Source organism: Quercus lobata, chromosome 9 (genome assembly GCF_001633185.2).
Source record: "Quercus lobata isolate SW786 chromosome 9, ValleyOak3.0 Primary Assembly, whole genome shotgun sequence".
Classification (NCBI taxonomy): Eukaryota; Viridiplantae; Streptophyta; class Magnoliopsida; order Fagales; family Fagaceae; genus Quercus; species Quercus lobata.
In genome coordinates this window covers 33108269-33130335 of record NC_044912.1, presented here as the reverse complement: position 1 = coordinate 33130335, position 22067 = coordinate 33108269, and the positions used below count along the sequence as shown (strand labels likewise).

Here is a 22067-nt window from a genome sequence, read left to right as displayed (position 1 = left end):
AAAAAGTTAAATAAATGAAAGAAAAAGATATAAAAGTAACTCCACAGTTTATTTTAATATTTTTTTTCTCTTTATGAAGTTGGTTCCACAACTTATAAAGCTGAAAAAAAAATGACATAAAGTTGCCAAAAAGATAAAAAGCTACCAAAAAAAGTCAAAAAAGTTGTTAACGGATTGCTCAAATTAGAAGATTAAAGCATAGAAAATAAAAATGGACAATGGTCACTTTTCCTTTAGATTATCAATTGCATTTTTTTTTATTCAAAATTTTTAAAATGAAATGTGGAAGTAAAATGGGGAAAAGAAACGAGAATCAATCTAGTGTTTATCCAAAAAATCAAACTTTTTTACTTTTATAATTCGATAATTACAACAAACAAGGGAGGCGGGACTTGAACTTTTTTTTTTATAAGGTGGGAGTTGAACTTTGATTCTTGTAATAAAAGAGAACATTATAAATTATAAAATTTTTGTCCACTTTAACTACATTTGTAAGAGGTAACAAAAGGAACACAAATACATCCCATATAGTTTCAAAAAAAAAAAAAAAAAAACATCCCATACATGCTCAACATATATTTTTGGAAGGAACATGTATGATATAATATTCTCTCCAAATTATGACAAATGGTTATAATGATTGTATTGTATTTTGAGGATTTGAGTTGTTTTTGGCATAAAAGATCGACTTCCTATGTATGAGTATGACTGGCTGGTTAAGATATTCTGCATTGTCTAAGTTACTATAAAGACAGATCTAATGACCGTTTGAATTCAAATTCAAAAACTCAAAACCTAAACCTGACAGTCTTGTGAGCTTCGAAACAGTGACCTGCGACTTAATCCTAGGTGGCATCTCCACATTAGTCAGTGATGTACAACAGAGCATTTTTCAAACACACAGAAAGCAATATGTCATACGTGGGGGCCCACTTCTGCTACGCTCCTAACGATAACCGAGTTGATCCAACGGTCAAGATCTTTTCGCATTTCAAATAATCCCAATTCCCCGCCTCAAAAGTATAATTAAAAAAACCATTATTAAAATCACACTCAAAACACTCACACTGAAACGCTCTCTCTTCCTCACTCTCTCTCTCTCTCTCTGCAAAACCCTCAAAAAATCCAAGAATTCTTCAAAGACTCTCTCTTTGAAGACTTGGACTTTGTTTCTCTGTGTGAAAACTGAAAAAGGGTTTTGGGTTTCTTTGCTTAGCTTTGTTGCTCTCTTGTTCTTGAGCTAAAAGAACAAGGGTGAACTAGAGCGAGTGTGTGAGTGTGAGAGAGGAAAGAGAGGTTCTTGGAGTCAAACTGTGAACTGGGTTTGATTCAAAATGTCGACCCAGAATCGCCGTTCGTCGTTTTCTTCATCAACATCTTCTTCTTTGGCGAAGCGACAAGCCTCGTCTTCGACATTGGAGAATCCCGGAAAGGCCACAATGATTGCACCTCGCTTGGCCAAGAAGCGAGCTCCACTTAGTAACATCACCAATGTCAAGAATGTGGCTCACATTGTTTCACGGAGCTCCGTTCCCTCTTCTACTTTGGTATTTACTAGTACAAAAATGTAGTGCAAAATAGAATGAAATTTTTTTAAAAAAAAATGTTTGAAACTTTTGGTTCTTGTTTTATTTGTTGTTTTATCATATTAATGGGGGTTTGAGAAACGTTTCTTGTTTGTGGGGTTCCCTTCATTTTTCAAAAAATTTTGTGGCATTTGATTTATAGCAATTTCATGTTTAATGTTACTAAATGATTCATCTTGTGCATGTTTTCTTTGCTTTTCTTTCAATTTATGTTTAGTAAATTTTGTCATTTTCTAAAGAAATTGATTCTGATCCGTTAGGTTGTTGAGAAATTGTGTATATTTTATTTATTTTTAGAGCTTATTGTAACAATTTGATTTAATGGAGCTGAATACATGAAAATTTTGGTGCTAATTCTTGCTATTGGTAAAAGGTGCGTATGGTTATAAGGAAATATACTAAAATTATATAACTTAAGCCTCAGTCTTGAATTGCTTGCTCTGTGTTGTATATTTTGCACCACGAATCACGGATATTCAAATATCTCTGGCTTGTCCGTGTCAGACGCAGACACACCAGAGACACTTTTGCATTCGTGTTCTTGGTGTGTCGGGAAGAATTCAATTAAAAATATTCATTTGATTTTAGATATGTTTTTAAAGATTTTGATAGTCTGTACTTATTTTGAAAACTTAAAATAAACATAAATATTCCTAAAAATTAATAAAATATACCTAAAAATATTAATTAATTGTCATATCCTATTGTGTTGTGTCCTAAAATTTTCAAGAATTATTATATCGCTGTGTTGTGTCATGTACGTGTTGGATTTACGGTCAAGCCTATTGGATGGCACTAATTAATTTTTCGGTAACAAAGATTTCAAAATTTTAGATTTCAGGGCATCTATTGCATTGATCATAGCGTTTTAAGAATTCATTAAAGGCTCTAATTTTGCTTCTATCAATGCTCATCATGAGCAGTTTTTTGATGTGTTCCACTGTGAATGATAAAAATATATGAGTATATTTTATTTTCACTTTGTGTGCAAATACCATCAAACTCAATGCAATTTATTGTACTTCAATTTTCACTTTGTTGGTGTTGTACATATGACATAGAACTTATGCTACTTGCTGCACTTTCATTTGTAAAGACTAAAGATAGTATTTGGGAGATTGAGAAGCTTTCATATTTGCAGATGCCATCTGCAACTAAAAGTGCCAAGGCAAAGAAGGCACCCTCTGCTAGCGCCGGTAGCACGGCGTTTTCCAGGACCAATTTTCCTGCATCCTTGAATGTTAAATCAAGTGTACTTGTTCCTTGTAGCAAGGTTACATCTTTCCCTAGAAGTAATGAAACTGTCCCTAGCACAGCTGCTGTTCCTGCATCTTGCAGCATGGATGTTTCTCCAAGTAAATCAGATGGACTTTCAGTTTCTTTGGATGAGACAATGTCTACTTGTGAGTCTTACAAGAGTCCTGAAGTTGAATACATTGACAACAATGATCTTCCAGCAGTTGATTCTATGAACAGAAAGACATTAAGCAACCTCTACATTTCAGACCATGAAGAAAAAACAGGTATTTTAATTGTAGCAAGAAAATTCAAGCCTTCAGTTTATGTTGTATTTGTCCCTATTCTTTGATTTTTCCCTTAATTTACTAATATATTAATCATGCATCTAATTTTTATATTCATGTTCATTCAAAAAGCTCTTAACATAAAATTGTGGTTTATATTAATTTGGTTGCAGGAAATATCTGCAATAGAGATGTCCTTGCAGAGATGGATACAGATGATAATATTGTTAATGTTGATAACAATTACATGGATCCACAGCTTTGTGCAACCATTGCTTGTGATATTTACCAGCACTTGCGTGCCTCTGAGGTATGTTAGTTTTAGTCTAATACTACTAAAAGCCTTTTCATAATAATTAGGCATCTATAGCTAGTCTAGTCTAGTTCACATATATTGTTCATATGGGTTTCATATTTTAAATTTTGTTTCCCATTGTTTGTATTTTTCTTACCCATTTAATTTCTGGGAATTTTAGGCAAAGAAAAGGCCTTCCACAGACTTCATGGACAAAATTCAAAAGGACATCAATGCCAGCATGCGTGCAATATTAATTGATTGGCTTGTGGAGGTAATTCATTTTTGTTGATAGTTTTACATATTTTGTGTACGCTGAAGACATGCCTTAAGAGATATAAAATTTATAAGGATAATTTTTTATTATTTTTCAATAATGGGGATTTTTTGTATTATTAAATTTGTTGTCGGTAATATGATCACCTAATAATTGTAACTTTATCAAGGGTGTACATGTAACATATGTTTATCTTCTATTCCAACTGCAGGTGGCTGAAGAGTACAGGCTCGTACCTGACACATTATATTTGACCGTAAACTACATAGACCGGTATCTTTCAGGGAATTTGATGAATAGGCAACGGTTACAGTTACTTGGTGTTGCGTGCATGATGATTGCCTCGTAAGTAAACATTTACCCCTAGTGTGTTATCCTTATATGTGATAGTCCTTTATTTTGTACTCTTTAGTAAAAATATTAACAAGAAAAATTATTATATTGCCAGCAAATATGAGGAGATTTGTGCACCCCAGGTAGAAGAGTTCTGTTACATAACTGATAACACATATTTCAAGGAAGAGGTTGGTCCTGCCCTCCTTTGGCAGAATTGAGCTTTTTCTAGATGATTCTTGCATTGTTTCTATCCTGCCTAAGCAGCATGAACATTAGCATTTCATATGCTGCAGGTTTTGCAAATGGAATCTGCAGTTTTGAACTACTTGAAGTTTGAAATGACAGCACCAACAGCTAAATGTTTCTTAAGGTAAGGGCTAGTTCATGACTATTGACTATACCTATGTTTTTCACGCATGCTGCTTCAGATGGTGACTTGTGATTAATTGTGTAGGCGATTTGTTCGTGCTGCTCAAGGAATAAATGAGGTATTGTTCTTGGGTTTGAGTGCTCAATATGTTTGCTTTTGTATCTTCCCTGCCATTTGCAAGGTCTAAATATCATCATTTTGTTTACACTATTGGGATAGTTCGCTTGAATATAATGCACCATAATTAATTCAATTATGGATAAAAGATTTTAATATAATGACTAGATTAGTAGTGAAAGGTGGTTGGGAAAAAAATAGCCACCATAATGGTCACTTAATAATATATATGTACAGTGTTGGTTATTGATTATACTTGCCATGTTCTAACACTTTAATTCTTTGCATTTTTTTTTTTTTATATTATTTGCCGTCTTCTCAGATTCCATCATTGCAGTTGGAGTGCTTAGCCAACTACATTGCAGAATTATCTCTCTTGGAGTACAGTATGCTTTGCTATGCTCCATCACTTATAGCTGCTTCAGCAATTTTCTTGGCCAATTATTTTCTTTTCCCTTCAAAGAGACCATGGGTATGTGCATGATAATACATTGATATATTTCTTGTGATTTAGGTTTATTGTTTTTGGTAGTAAGTCTGCATGTAATATAACTTGATTTTCAATTTGTTTTGGTACAGAATTCCACCTTGCAGCATTACACACTTTACCAGCCTTCTGATTTGTGTGACTGTGTCAAGGATCTTCATCGCCTGTGCTGCGATAGCCATAATTCTAGTTTACCTGCTATCAGGGAGAAATACAGTCAGCATAAGGTAAGAAAAGTTCAAGTCTTGTACTGTTTCTATCTCTGTCTCTGATAAATTATCAATCTCCCAAAAGTTCAAGTTGTTAGTAAATGGTGAACTTAATCTCTCCCCAGTAAGTGGTATGTGGAAATTTTAACTTTTTAAATCATATGCTCTAATACCTTGATAAAGTACCAATTCTCCAAAAGCATAAGCTGTTTGGAAATCAATTAACCATTATTCCAACACTCACACACATGTCCACTAAAGTTCTCTTAATTTGATTATTTTCACTTGAGAGACTGATGAAAGTAGGATTAGGGTGTCCTTTGTTGCAAGCATGCTGTGTCAGGTGTATTATAGCAATAATCAAATAATTAATAGCTGCAATGGAACTGATCAGTTGCAATTGGATGAGCTGGTTGTGTAGTCCATAGTTTTAGATGGGTTAGAAATCAGCACCATCAGTTTGCTGAAATTTGTATATTTTGGTTTATCTGCTAATGTCCTAAGTTTTAATTGAGATGTTTATTTCTTCCTCAGTACAAATATGTGGCGAAGAAGTATTGCCCCCCTACAATACCTCCAGAGTTTTTCCACAGTTTAAGTCACTAGACATTTGGATTCCTGGTCCAATGCTACAGTTGGATATAGACTTGACATCAGTTCACGGATACTAGCAGCTAGTTGGTTCCAAGCAATGGAATTTTTTTTCTTTTTCTTTTTCTTTTCTTCTGCCATTTTGTATAATGTCTTCTTTTTCACGATTTCATTGTTAATGTAGTACGTTAGTATTTTTGTGTAAACTCCAAATGTTGTATGATATGCTTTCTTTCTTTCCCATTGCTTTCTGTGTTTATCCTAGAGTTAGATCTGCATGAAGCCAATATTTATAATGATTTTTAACTACTTAAAGAGAATTTATTGACATTGAACAGGCATCTGATGATGATGGTCTACCCCCTTCCATTGTCAATTTTCTGCAAATTTTAAGAGAAAGAACATACTTTCGATCTGTTACTTCTAGTTTATTAAAGAGCCGATGAAATTTGGTCATACTTAACTACAAATAGAACTTAAACAAGAAACAACTTTAAGGAATCCTTTCTGGTGTAAACTCTGTGGGGTTAGGAAATCATTGAGGCTTAGGAACTTTTTTACATATTCCCTTTGACATATAGGGGCCGTTTGGATTCAGTTTTCAGTTTCAGCAAAAATAAGCTCAATCCAAACGGACCCTATCTAACTATTAAATTTTCTAAATTCACCTTCACTATAAAGATATATGAGCAATTTGAAGAGGAACACATTTTCCATATATAAAATGTGGAACAAAAAAATTGATGCTTAATTAGGATTGAAACCTGTCCTTAAATAGCAATGTTGTGTTTGCAACCCAACCAAGTGAGTCTTCGTAATTCATCGGGTCCTCAAACAATGCAATATTATTGGTGCCACCATTATTACACCCTCCCACTACATTATCATAAAACATTCATAATTTCCAGAAGTCTGAACCAGAGACATCAAACATCAGAAGCTCATCCATGTAATTAAAGCTTGATGAGAAAGTTCGGTGAGTAATCGTATTTGGGAAAAATTGACGGCATTGTTAACATTCACCAAGCATCCGTCCTTGAAAGTTGAAAGGTTCATCAAGAGCATAAAGCTTCTTTGGTCTTAGCCACAGTTGATACATCATTGATAAGCTTCCTTTTCATGAAGTGATCCAATAGATTTCTTCATGTAATTATCTACTTTGATTAGGTGTTCTAAGAACTTTTTATGTATTTATTTATTTATATTATTTTTTATTATTATTTTTTTCCTTTGGAAGGAAGGCAATCTAAGAATTTTGAACAGTAACGTTAGAGGGGGAAAAAAAAAAACTTTGTTTGTCATGCTAGAAGTCTAGAACAAAGTAAATCAAGTACGTAATTAACATAAAAACTAGTACCATAAATCATAATTGATATGTAGTACTGTAGTAATATATTAATAACTATGGATTAATCATATCTTGATCGATGTATAAAAACAACACTGACTTCAATTTAAGGTTAAAAAATCCAAAGCCTTATGAAATGTACGGTTAAGGTGGCGCCTAATTACTTAGGTTTTCTCACTCCTTGACTTTAGCCATCTAACCCTAAACAAAACTTCTTATGGGTTTCAGTGCCCTAATTAACAATAAAATGGCTTTAAGCCTCTAAGATTGTGTGTGGCATTGGCTTAAAAAGCGTTTTTTTTTTTTTTTTTTTTTTTTTTTTTCACTATTTAGCTTATTTTTGGTACTATTTATGAGTCTCATTGCACTTTTTGGTACTATTCATGAGTCTTATTGCACTTTTTGGTACTATTCATGAGTCTTATTGTACTATTGTAGCTACCTTTTAGCTTTACCTACAGTACTTTCAGCAAAAAATTTTCAGTTTCAACTAAATAAGCTGTTTCCAAACATACTCTAAGTATGATTATTGTCATCACAAGTTTATGTGTCAACTTGTGATTTATACCGCAAATCTTAAAATCTACTCTTTTTTAATTTTTTAAAATTTTTATTTATTTATTATCAAATACTAATGGTAGTACTATGCATAAGTGTTGTAATCCAATCAATGTTGACACCTAAACATGTTGTGAAATTAATTATGAATTTAGGGAGTAATTATTAGGTACTTGATGCTCCATTTTTTTTACATTTATCATGAATCACACTAATTAAATTTATAGAGGGATCTACTATAAATTTAAAACTAGCATGTAATCCGTGCATACGCACGGAAATGTTGAACAATATTGATAAAGAAGAACAAAAAATGGAACAATTTTATGAGTATTCATTTGAATTTTTTAAAATTTAAATTATTATTATTATTAAAGGGAAAAAATGTAGATTATTGTTCTGAATGTTGTATAAGGAATTTGAAAGCATGAAACACTATGGTTGATAACAATCTTTTAAGAAAAAAAAATTTGAAGTAATGAAATTGTTTGTTTATCAATTGGGCTTTGAAACAAAAATAAAATTGAAAGAGTACCTCATGCTTGGTAATGCTAAAGTTTTGTATTATGTTTAGGTATGCAGTGATGATAAACATATGAATTACTTATAGTCATATATTAATGTTAATGTTTCTACAATTTGTTGGATCTATTAATTGTCAAAGAAAAGAAGTTATAGTGTCACATCTATTAATTGTAAAAGAAAAATGTTATAGTGGAATTATATTGAATCACATGAGAACTTGTTGCATCTATCAATTGTAAATTCAAAAATGTTATGGTGGAATTATATTTGTGGGGTCAAAGAATTTGACAACCCTGGTCCACCTCATACTAAGCCCAGGGCCCACACTGAGGAGGAAGGAATGGCCAAGGACGAATAAAAAAAGCCCAAGTGGCCCAGAAACATCACCGAGGACAATTCTGTCCTCGGCCAACTCAGATCCTAGTAGGGAAGAACAGCTCGCCATTGACGACAACCTCTCAGAGTGTCCCAAGAAAAAGGATAAGTACTGTAGGATAGCAACGTGAGCATGGTGTAGGAATAGTTCAAGGAGAAACTGTCACCTCCGCATTGAATACCCACAACTAACGTTCTGGCCACATTAATGAGAAAATGACCTTTGAACAGTGTGGTTTTGGTTGCTGCAACTCACTGAAGGTTTGGGAAGGTGGCTGATGGGACAGGCACTCGAGTAGTGACTTGCATGATCAACAGATGGAGGGCAAAAATCGACTGGAGGGGGATATATAATGTGAGAAATCCTTCAGGAAATTGGGGGGGGGGGGGGAAAAAAGAAGAAGATAGGAGCAATTTGTAGGATCTTGTAAACCTTTGTAACCTAGCACTGAAGAAAGAAGAAGAGCACTAAGTCCCTCGGAGGAAATGCCCGAGGACAGACTTTCATACTTTAGTCCATGTCCTTATTGTTCAATCCATTCATAACCGTGTCCAGTTGTTGTAATCCTCACTAAAACCTAGTTCTTAAACCCATTATCTATAAATTTATTGTATTGGATTAGTCGGGCTTGAGTCCACTCATCCAATAGAAGAAGTGCTCGAACCCAGTCCCTACAATATTAGATAACATGATGTTAAATAACAATTTTGCAAGTTATCTTACCACTCATTCTCAATCTCTTGTACACAATTGCAGTGTTTGAATTTCCCCCTTTACAGAAGAAAATAATATGAATTAAGAGTTTTTTGTCTAATTCTATTTGGCATATGATCTTTATACATTTGTTTAGAATTTAATGGATATTTTTTCAAGCCTTTTTTATTGGTTCCCTCAATTTTAGCATGTAGTAAATACTTATGCACCAAAATTAAAAAAAAGAAAAAAATTATTAAACATGGTAAAAAAAATTAGAGCACAATTGAAATTCAATGGATTTTCTCTAGAAAAGAATAGAATAGATTTGATGTTATTATAAAAATTTATAGTTTACTGCATGTATCTAGAAATAAAAACCACTTGCTTTTGTAAAATCTAAACATCCATAAACTTAAATACGCTGATATATACAACAAATAGCATTAGAAAACAAAAACTAAACTTAGCTAATATAACTATTATATGGCTTGATTGAGGTGAATAATCATTGTCTTTCTTATTTTACAAAAACCAGAAGAGAACAAATATTACATATATGGGTTGTTTTTTTTTATCTACTCCAACTTCTATTACATCCATGTACCAAAGTGTCAGACCACAAAAACTTTCATGGATACAATAGATAAAGCTAATACAGATAAAGTTTGAAGCCAAAATAAGATTACCCATCAAGAATTCTCTTAATTTTTTCAACTTCTCATTTATCAACATCCCAACCAAATGGTATAATGAATACACACACACACATAAAATCAAACTGAAATGAAAGAGAACAAACAGATAATTAGAGAATAATTTTCTAACTTGCCTAATAAAGTTAGAAATGAAACAATTTGAGGACAATCATAAAAAATCATAGACATGGACAACAAAAAAATAATAATTATTATATAAAGTTGAATACTTGTTTTTAGAAAACAATACACGGATACACAAAATTAATTTAACCAAAATACACAAAACAAAACTAAAAAGTAACCACCCAAGAACCTTAATCAAAACCAAATCTGTTGAAGTGATACACCATTACTTTCAAATCTCCCCCAAAACTAAATGAATGCCACAATTGCAAAAACAATCAAAATCTGAATTTTTTTATTTTTATATTATAGTTGATGGATTTGCTGTGGTCAGAGAAGAATTAGAAGATGCAATTGGCCTCTTTCAATTCAAAGATGTTCCACCTATAGATACCAACCTATAGGCCCAAATTAATGAGACGTTAATCAAACAATCAAACTCAAAAAAAAATTATGTTCATGACTTTGATTGGATGACTAGTCGAATGAAATAAAAATATTGCATAATAAAATATCTTGATTGATGAACAATTACCAGTTGTGTGAAGAAATTAACTATGGCAAATTTTGATGGCTAACTAATCCCCAAAGTGCATTCATCTCTAGAGACATTTGAGTTTTCTTCAATAGAGGAGTAAATTTGGGCTGAATCTACCACTGCATTAGCTTGTTTATAAAGCACAGCCAAGAATTAATGGGGGGTTTTAGGAGTTGAGAAGACAACCAAGTGCAGATTGCCTAAACGTCAAGGTCATTGAGTCATAAACATTGCATTGAGATTCAAAATATTATATTGAGATTGTAGGAGAGTAAATGTTATCTTATTTTGCCTAAATGTCAAGGTCATCGAGTCATAAACATTGTATTGAGATTCAAAATATTTTTTTGAGATTATAGGAGAGCAAATGTTATCTTATTTTGTTCACCATCCTTATCAGCTCTTCCAAGACAAATCCATAAGTAATTTATTCATAATGGACACTTGGAAAGATAATTATGGTGTGGATCCCATATTTAACACTACAATTAAGATTTTTTTTGGGACACATGAAGTAAAATTGGACTTCAATTTCAGATTTGAATTGAACAATTGGAAGGATAATTATGGAGTGGTCCCCACATAAATCTAGACACATGATAAAATAAATTTGAACTCTAATTTGAAATTATAATTTGAGTTTCTCTCAGTTTCACCTATTATATATAATAAAAGTTGGGCTTAGACGCCATGGTTGCGCCATGCGACTTCACCAAATTGCAGAAATTTTATTAAAATTTTAGAATTTTAAAGAATTAAAAAAGAATAGTATACTACTAGGACTAATTTATTCTTAGATTAACATTATTTTTTATTTTTTAGGATATATTTCTTAAATTAAGGGATAATATTTAACATACAAAAATTTAATTTAGATAATATTTATCATCTAATTAACATTATTTTTTATTTGTTAGGATATATTTCTTAAATTAGGGGAAAATATTTAACATACAAAAATTTAATTTAGATAATATTTATCATCTAAATTTTCAAAATTTTAATATTATCAAATTAATATTATTTTATCACAATATCAAGCTACAAAACTTGATTATTAAGGGATAAGTACAATCCAAATTCTTCAAGAGGTGATTAATATAATCTATCCCAAGAAACAATATATATCTCCAATAATTTGATAATCTCTATCTATCCCAAAAATAGTATGTATCTCCATTAATTTTATAATTTCTACGTTGATGGCATTTAAATATATATATACAAAATTCCTTATAGCTATCAACAACGTTCTCTTTCTTTTTTTTTTTTTTTTTTTTTTTTTTTAAATATGACCTTCTTTTAATCCCAATTTTTATGGGATAAAAACAAACACATTGATTAGATATCTTTAATTTTAATAAGATTTAAATGAATTATATTTCAAATGGAACTCTACCAATATATATAACCCTATATATGGAGTGAAGCTCATTTCAATATGTGAATGCCTAAATTCCATGACAATGTAGGTGTACATTCTTTCTTCTTTTATTATTGCTATTTTCATTTTGTTTATTTTCTTTAGTGTTATTATTGGTTCTTTGTCTTCATGTGATTTTAATTAATGAATTCAAAACATTCAAAAACATTGTCAAGTTTCTAAAGGCTCCTTCTTTGTTTTTGTATTTTATTTTTATTAAATTGTTTAGGTTTTGTGTATTGGTTGCCTTTTGTTTAAACTAATTTTCTTAGCTTTGATCTAATTTATATGCTTAGGGTTAGGGTCTTAGAATTAATGATTAAATATGGTTAGAATTAATAGATTAATTTTAACAATTTTCTTATTTGATTTTTATGTTACATCAAATTATCAAGATGTTCTACACATGTATTCTTGAATTATCAAATTTAATTTTAATTTATAATATTATCAAGATTATATTAATTTTAGATTTATCAATTTTTTAGTACATTTTTTTTAGAATAATTATCAATTTAAAATTCAATTTTGGAATTATCAATTTAATTTAGCTTTAGGAAGAAATCTTACCCCTTATTTTAGTAAGATAATTATTTACATTTGATAATTTTTTTTTTTATCTTTATTGAATCCATTAAAATATATAATTATTTATACATTTATTTTATAAGTTTTTTCAGAAAACCGTGCAACGCACGGGTCTATAACTATTTTAACACTACAATTAAGATTTTTTTTGGGACACATGGAGTAAAATTGGACTTCAATTTTAGATTTGAATTGAACAATTGGAAGGATAATTATGGAGTGGTCTCCACATAAATCTAGACACATGACAAAATAAATTTGAACTCTAATTTGAATTTATAATTTGAGTTTCTCTCAGTTTCACTTATTATTATTATATATATAGATGGGAGAGCATCACTCGACCTTAAGTGTTTTACAAATTCCCCAAATTTGGGCGTCTCATGACTGATATTCCATATTATCCACGTTACAAAAAAACAGACCCAATGACAACTTATATTCTCTATTATCGAAGTTAAAAAAAACAGGCCCAATGACCGTTGGAATTCAAATATTGGAAAACGAAATCGCCATCATAATGGGCAATATATAATATATGTACAGTGTTGTTTATTGATTATACTTGCCATGCCCTAAAACTTTGATTCTTTGTGTTTCTTTTTCTTTTAAATTTTCTCTCTTCTTAGGTTCCATCATTGCAGTTGGAGTGCTTGGCCAACTACATTGCGGAATTATCTCTCTTCGAGTACAGTATGCTTTGTTGTGCTCCATCAGTTATAGCTGCTTCAGCAATTTTCTTGGCCAATTATTTTCTTTTCCCTTCAAAGAGACCATGGGTATGTGCACCATAATAGATTGATATATTTCTAGCTATTGAGGTTATTGTCTTTTGTAGTAAAAACTGCTTGTAACATGACATGATTTTCAATTTTTTTTGGGTACAGAATTCTACCTTTCAGCATTACACGCTTTACCAGACTTCTGATTTGTGTGATTGTGTCAAGGATCTCCGTCGCCTGTGCTGTGATAGCCATATATAGTTCTAGTTTACCTGCTATATATAAGGGAGAAATACAGTCAGCACAAGGTAAGAAAAATGTCTTGTATTGCTTCTATCTCTGATAAATTACTGATTCACCTAAAAGTTTAAGTTGTTTGAAAATTGTGAAATTAATCATTTAACCTTTATTCTAATTACTAGTCGCTAACCAGTGCCATGCACGGGAACTTACCTATTTGTGAGGTAGACTAAAATAATTTTATAAAATCTTAAATTTAATAAGAAACTACATCATTGCATGATTTGCTCTTGTATGACTTCAATTTGAATGGAGGATCAAGGATTCATAAATTTGCTTTGTGAGTCTAGAATGGAGGTTCTTTTTTACTTGCAAGTAGAAACATTTTTATTCCTAGGACTGCAAATTTCATTGCTTTCACTGCTTTTTGTAATAGTTTACAACGAACACTTGGATACACAATCATTTCAAGCTATACAGAGTAGCAACATCATTAAGATAATGCAAGATATCCATTTTGCTAATATAAATGAGCTTGAATGTAGAGGGATCTAAAACTTGAATGTCTTAGTTGGAAACAACACCTAGACATACTAATTGAACTCTAAGACTTTTGGCAAGGTGAAGTATTTTTAAAAACTATGACTATGATCTATAGAACTTACACATTAAACCATTCAAATTCAATGTTCAAGTACTCAAATATTAGGGAATTTCTCTTACAACTTCTATCAATCTAGAGGAAGATGTAAAAGAAAAAAATATGAAGTTGTTGAGATTTTTCCGCATTAAATTATAATATATATTTATTTATTTATCTATTTGTAATTTGGTTAGAACTCATTATTTTATTAAAATAAACCAAAAATAATAGTTTCAATCACGTTCTACTTTTTCTAAACAAAATTTTATTTAATTATGTTATTTTTTTTTTTAGATATTTTCTAATATGAATTTATACATGACTAAACAATAGAGAAAAATGAGTTACATTTGAAAGAATAATTTCATTTATTGCAAACTTTTTTATCTTGTAAAAAGAGCTAAAGAGAGTTTGGTGGTTCATGTACGAAAATTATTTTTTAAAAAATACATGAAAAACCATAAAATAATTTTTTTTTATTTTTTATTTTACAAAGTAGAGGAGAAGGAAATAATATAAGATAGAGTTTCACTCTTTGTTTAGTTTGAATTAAACAAAAATAATTTTGTTTAAAAAAAATGATAATGATGAGTTTGAGTTTAAGTTGGACTTGTTAGAGAGATAGAGTTTCATTTCTTGTTAAGTTTGGACTAAACAAAAATAATTTTATTTAAATAAAATTATAATTTTATTTAAATATTGTGGAAAATTGTAAGAGTTTCAAAGGTTTCAGTTATATATATATAGATAGATCATGTGTGAGTTTCGACTTCCCCTTAATAAGTGGCATGTGTGAATTTTTAAATTTTTAATTCACCTGCTCTAATTGTTGAGGTGCACAGCTGCACCTAAGAGTCCAGCCCACATGGGAATCTTAAATTCTTATTTAATGAATCCTATTTCAACATGAAATGGGTGAACTTGGTGTACAAGACTTCTATTCCTAATTCAATTAAGAATAGGAGTGTCTTGTGGCTTGAATGCTTGATATAAAGCATTGTATGTGTGTATTTCAAGAGAGAGATTTAGAGAGAGACTGAAGAGTGCAACATAGTTTTGAAGTCGATTGAAGGAAAAAGATTAGTGCTTTATGCGGCACTGAGGAAAAAAAGAAAATGTGATTTTTCTTTTGCTCAAGACACATAAGGAAGATAAATTTTTGGTTTTCTCTAGGACGATTATTTTTGGGTGCTACAACCACAGAGAGTTGAAGTATTCAGAGTGGAAGATCTTGCTACCAGGTTTTGTGATGAGATTGTATTTGTTCCTAGAGATATTATTATGTGAGACTTTGTCATGCCATATTATTATTATTTTTTTTTTGGGGGGGGGGGGGGGGAAGGAGACTTCTTGTATGGAGGAAAGTTACTCAAATGAACATTTATGTGTACATTTAGTCATTTATGCTCCAAACATTTATTCTGATGAATAGATAAAGGAATCATTTTTGAAACAAATAAACTAAGCTTAGTTGAGAAACTTGAGGACAATTGTGAGCTTAGAGAAGGGTCAAACACTTAAGAATATAAGATAGATTGCTCCACCATAACCACTTGTAAGCTTACCTCTAGAAAGTGTATTAGGCATATTAAGGAAAGAGGTGCTTCTGTAACTATTAGTGATGGTAGTAGGTCTAACATATGTGGAAGAGAAACCGTGACCTTGCCGGGCTTGCTAAGAAGATGTCCTATTTGTTGAAGGTCTTTATGTGAATTTGTTGAACATTTGTAAAATCTGTGACAAGGATCTTGTTGTTCAGTTCTTCAAAAAGGAGTGTCCATCCACCATCCTGTTGTTTAGGGGTCCGCTCCAATACCCATTTTTGTCATGCCCCAACTTCTCTAGGGATTACTTTGAGCTTCTTGGCTGAGCTGGCATGATATTGTTCGTTTTGGATATCCAACATTGTGTTAAAAGATCTCATATCAATTAGTGCGCAAGGCCTCCATATAGGCGATGTAGGACTTAATTAGGATTTGGTTCTCCCTCATTTCGCCCCACCTAAGAGGTCTTTTGGACTTTTTGGTCCTAACTAGTGCTTCATTCTTAAGGACAATGAGAACTTTGGAGAAAGATTGATGCCAAGAGTGATGAAAGATTTCTTCTAGGATATTCCTCCACTAGTTGTTCTTTAATGGTATTCAACAATAGAACAAGAAAACTGTTGGAAACAATCAACGTTATTATTGATGAATCAAGTGAGTTTCCCCCAAAAGATGAGCTTGGGTTAGAGGATGAGATTCCATATCGAAAAAAGAAAAAGGATAAAGGGACTCTCATCCCTGACCAACTTGCTAGTTCTGCACCCCATAACGGACCTCCTTCACAACTTCAAGAGAACAGGGATGATTTAGTCACTCTCCCCTATATTCCTCCTATGGCTAAGAGCCCTCCTCACGAGTAAAGTTAAATCATTCACCCATGGTTGTCAGTATCGTATCATGTACAAAAAAATTTCGTAATGTAAGGACGTATTGGAAGTGCTCAAAAATCATAAAATACTCACATGTATTGGATAAATTGCATTGTATCATACAATACATACATGTGTGTTTAGAAAAGAGTTTTTTTTTTTTTTCCTAAAAAAATTGGACTATGCACTTGACACAACATTTTCATATTTTCAAATTTTTTTCTACACCATGAATAAGGTATTAATTGACAATATAAATTTTTTATTTGACACTGTTGTTATAAGTATAAGAAACTCAAATGCCAAGAATAAATATAAAGAAAAAATTATTAAAATGAAAGAACAAGAAGAGGTAGTAAATGTTGATGATCACAAAGAAAATGTTAGTGAAGAAATAATTTTGCAAGATGAAGAACACAATGATAACATTGACTTAGATGAAGTTGATTATCATAGGTGGTGAAAATGATGAAAAGAAATCTTTATTTTGACTCATATGTCATATATTATCATTTTTAAATTTAATCAATTTGAATTTTTAGGATATAAACATATATTTTTTTTAATTTTAATTTTTATGAGAATAAAACATACGCTATTTTGATTTATTTAGTTAGCTTTGTTGAATATTATTACATAAGTGATAATTAAATTAGTTATTATTTGAATATATTTCGAATGTGTAATGAATATACTTTTTATATATGTATATCTATCTATTTTTTTTATAGGCGTTTATGTATCTTATGATACATGATGCAAAAAAAAAAAAAAAAAAAAAAAAATCGATTCACGTTTTGATAACTATGAGTTGAACTATGCCATTACTAATAAATTTTTGTTATTCTCTTTGTATCTTGTGTGTGTGTGTGTGTTTTATTATAAATTTATAAAATTTTTAATCACAATTTACCCTATTCTTATGGCTCATTGTTAAAGCTTATTTCCAATTTATATAATTTTTTTAAATTTTAGTTTTCCTAAATATAGTTTGTATTTTTTACTTTTTTTATTTTATTTTATAAAAACTTATTATATTTTAAAGTTCAACAAACCAATGCAAATAAATCAACACTTAATTGTAATTTGAGTCTAAAGTTTTGGCAATGATGGGATTGTTCAATTGTATGTAACAAATTAAACTGTAGTTATCTTGGAGAATATAAAACATGAATTACCAATGAATACTATTGAGCTAGAAAAGGTAACCTTGACGGTCCTTGAAGTCACTATTTACAACTACTAATTTTTAAACCTTTGTTTCTCCCAAAAAAAAAAAAAAAAAAAAAAATTGGAAGAAGCTTTTTTCTTCTTTTGGAGCATTACTCTAATGAACATACTAGCTTGAATTTTATCTTAGTTCTTTTTGTTTTCATCTTAATTGGAAGTCCAAATAATCCCTCAAACCCTGAAACTCTTGAAAGTGTAGATTGATTTTTAACCCCAATTTGTTAAAAGTGTAATAACATTTCCATGGGTCATTATAGACTAGAGTCTCGTGTAGAATGTGTTGGAGCATTTTAATATTAAATAATTAAAATGAATAAATGTTACAACATAAATGTAATGATGTGGGAGTGGATATGGAAGATGAAGAGTTAGTGAAAATGTTTAATCCCACATTGAAAAGGAGAGAGACTATTTTGTTCTTTTTATTTGTGGTGATTAATGGGTTAAAATGAATTGTCTAATATATTGGGCTAAATACATGCATAAGGGGGAGGTGAAGGGTGGAGGTATCAAAAATGGAAGGGTGTTTTTTCTGGTGGAGCTTTGGGCTTGAACACTTTGTGTAGAGGTTGTTCTAGCCATACAACACTTGTTGGGCTGTTGTATCCTGGGGAAGACAAGTCAGAGAAGGTTTGCACCGATTACAAAGTTTAGCCAACCAAGGGCTTGAATCTCCTTAAAGAGAGCGAGTGCCACGCCTCAGTTTCTCTTTGTGTTATTTCCATTATTATTGTATTTGCACTAACAATTTTAAGGAGATTCAATACATGGAGTCTACACAAGAGAAACCAGATGAGCTTGTTGGAGATCTCAACAAGGCATTTCGCTTTAAGGGAGCCCACTTCAAGAGGTGGAAAGGAAATGTCCTCTTCTACTTGAGTCTTCTCAAAGTCACCTACATCTTCATTGACAAGAATCTATCAAAAGTTCCTACTGATGAGATGAGTGAGGAAGAATTTAGTCTCCATCAAGAAAAAATAGATAAGTATACAAAAGATGAATATAATTGTCTGCTGCCAGTAGATTTTTCCGTTACCAAATGGTGGATGGAAAATCGGTGGTGGATCAAGTACAAGACTTCCAAATGATTGTTGCAGAATTGAGATTCGAAGGCATAAAGATTGGAGACAATTTGGTGGTAGCTGGCATTATTGATAAACTACCACAATCTTGGAGGGAGTTCCAAAAGACTTTGCGGCACAAATAAAAGGAGACATCCTTGGAAACTTTGACCACACGAATTTGTGTGGAGGAGGAGGAGGCCAGAGGAAAAGATGTATTAATGACACAAGAGAGCAATGGTAATTCCACCACAAAGGTAAATGTTATTTCAGCTAATAATAATATGCCAAAAATTCATTTTCCTAGAAATGGTCAATTGAAGCCTAAAAAGAGAGCTTTTAAAAATAATAATAGACCTCAAGGAAGGGGAAACCTGAATAAAAATTACAATAAGAACCAAGGACCCCCTTCACAAGATCAATTTAATAGATCCTGTTTTGTCTATAGCAAGAGTGGGCATATTGCTCGATTTTGCAAATTTCGGAAACGTGAATCTGTCCCGCAGGCTAACGTAACCGAAGAGCCTTTAGTGGCTATGATTACAGACATCAATATGGTGCAATATGTTGAAGGGTGGTGGGTAGATTCTGGTGCTAATAGGCACGTCTGCTATGATAAAAATTGGTTCAAGTTGTACACTCCTTTTGAAGAAGAAAAAACTGTTATGCTTGGTGACTCTAGCAAAACCAAGGTTCTTGGGAGTGGTGAGGTTGAATTGAACTTCACTTCTAGACGTCTACTAACATTGAAAGATATACTTTACACTCCTTCCATGAGGAAGAATTTAATGTCAAGTTTTTTGCTTAATAAGGCTGGCTTCAAGAAAACTATGGAATCTGATAATTATGTAATCACTAAAAAGGGATTATTTGTGGGCAAGGGTTATGCTTGTGATGAAATGTTTAAATTGAATGTTGAGAATAATAAAGTATCTACCAATTCAGTTTATATGCTTTCTTCTATTAATTTTTGGCATGCTCGCTTGTGTCATATAAATAGTAGATATGTGGGAATCATGAGTGGTTTAGGATTTAATTCCAAGACTATTAAAAGATTTTGAAAAATGTGAAACTTGTAGTCAAGCTAAGATTACAAAAAGGCCTCATAAAAGTGTTGTAAGAAATATTAAATTGCTTGAGTTAATTCACTCCGATTTATGTGAATTTGAGGGAATTTTAACTCAGGGAGGAAATAGATATTTTATCACTTTTATTGATGACGCTTTTGAAAAATTTCAAGATTTTTTAAAAGAAGTTGAAAAGCAATTCGGTAGAAAAATAAAAAGAATAAGAAGTGATAGAGGCCGTGAGTGTGAATCAAGTGCATTCAACTTATTTGTTCAGTCTTTGGGAATTATCCATGAAACTACTACACCATATTCACCTGCTTCTAATGGTGTGGCTGAAAGAAAAAAATAGAACTTTACTTGAGTTAACAAATGCCATTTTAATTGAATCTGGTGCACTTTTACATTTTTGGAGTGAAGCTATTTTAACTGCATGTCATGTTTTGAATAGGGTGCCACATAAAAAGTCACACACCACACCTTTTGAGATGTGGAAAGGACATAAACCAAATTTGGGATATTTGAGAGTATGGGATTGTCTTGCTTGTGTAAGGCTTACTAACCCTAAAATGCCTAAATTAGATATAAGAGCTACTACCTATACTTTTCTTGGTTATGTGATTAATAGTGCAGCCTATAGATTTTTTGATCTTGAAAATAAAATAATTTTTGAATCTGGTGATGCAATTTTTCATGAAGAAAAATTTCCATTTAAATTGAAAAATAGTGGGGGTGAAGAAAATATTTTATCACAACCTAGTTCTTCTACTTCACATCCACAAAATAAAGAAAATTTTGAAATGGAATCTAGAAGGAGTAAAAGAGCTAGAGTTGAAAAGGATTTTGGTCCTGATTATTATGTTTTTAACATTGAGGAAAATCCCCAAAATTTAAAAGAGGCTTTAACATCACTTGATGCTATATTTTGGAAAAAGGCTGTAAATGATGAGATGAAATCTCTAATTTCTAATAGAACTTGGAAATTAGTAGATCTTTCACCGGGTTGTAAGAGCATAGGTTGTAAATGGGTCCTTAGAAAAAAGTTGAAATCGGATGGATCAATAGATAAGTTTAAAGCTAGACTTGTTACAAAAGGCTTTAAACAAAAAGCTGATCTTGATTTCTTTGATACTTTTTCTCCGGTAACAAGAATTACATCTATTAGATTGTTAATTGCTATTGCTGCAATTTTTGATTTGAAAATTTATCAAATGGATGTAAAAACTGCTTTTCTAAATGGGGACTTAGAGGAAGAGATTTATATGTATCAACCTGAAGGCTTTGTCGAGCCTGGACAAGAAAGCAAGGTATGTAAGCTAACTAAATCCTTATATGGCTTAAAACAAGCACCTAAGCAGTGAGATGAAAAGTTTGATTCCTGCATGATTGAGAATAGTTATAAATCAAATGAATGTGATAAATGCATTTATTCTAAATCATGGAATAATTTACATGTTATTATTAACCTCTATGTGGATGATATGTTGATTTTTGGCTCAAATATGCATGTTATAAATGAGACAAAAAATATGCTTAAAAGCCATTTTGATATTAAAGATCTTGGTGAGGATAATTTTATTTTGGGCATGAAAATTACAAAAACATGTGATGGGATATTTCTTGATCAATCACATTATGTTGAGAAAATATTGAGAAAGTATAATTTTCATGATCACAAAAGTGTAACTACTCCTTTTGGTTCTAGTGTTCATTTATTTCTTGTGAATAATGATGATGAGATTTTTAATCAAAAGGATTATGCTAGCATCATTGGTAGTTTGTGTTATGCTACTGATTGTACTAGACCTGACAATGCATATGCAGTAGGAGTGCTTAGCAGATTTACTAGCAAGCCTAGTAAAGATCATTGGCTGGCTATTGAGCAAGTCATGAGATATTTAATTGGTACCAAAAACTATGGCTTATTTTATAAAAAGTACCCAGCTGTGATTGAAACTTTTAGTGATGCCAATTGGAATACTTTGTCAGGTGATTTTCTCTCTACCACTGGTTATATTTTTACCTTA

General features: G+C 31.4%; 1 protein-coding gene across 2 annotated transcripts; it reads left to right on the top strand.

Annotated features, from left to right (window-relative positions):
• The first annotated feature begins 1022 nt into the window (after positions 1-1022).
• On the top strand, positions 1023-6034 carry LOC115959502 (cyclin-A1-1-like). Of its 2 annotated transcripts, none has more exons than XM_031077920.1 (11): positions 1023-1547; positions 2728-3109; positions 3283-3419; positions 3586-3678; positions 3893-4026; positions 4130-4205; positions 4311-4387; positions 4472-4505; positions 4827-4976; positions 5084-5218; positions 5735-6034. In XM_031077920.1, the coding sequence occupies exons 1-11, from the start codon at positions 1335-1337 to the stop codon at positions 5804-5806; spliced, it is 1503 nt and encodes a 500-aa protein (XP_030933780.1). In that variant the 5' UTR covers positions 1023-1334; the 3' UTR covers positions 5807-6034. The 2 variants fall into 2 exon arrangements, with proteins under 2 accessions (XP_030933780.1, XP_030933781.1); XM_031077921.1 differs by having other exon boundaries at positions 1047-1547; positions 4842-4976.
• Positions 6035-22067: the final 16033 nt, after the last annotated feature.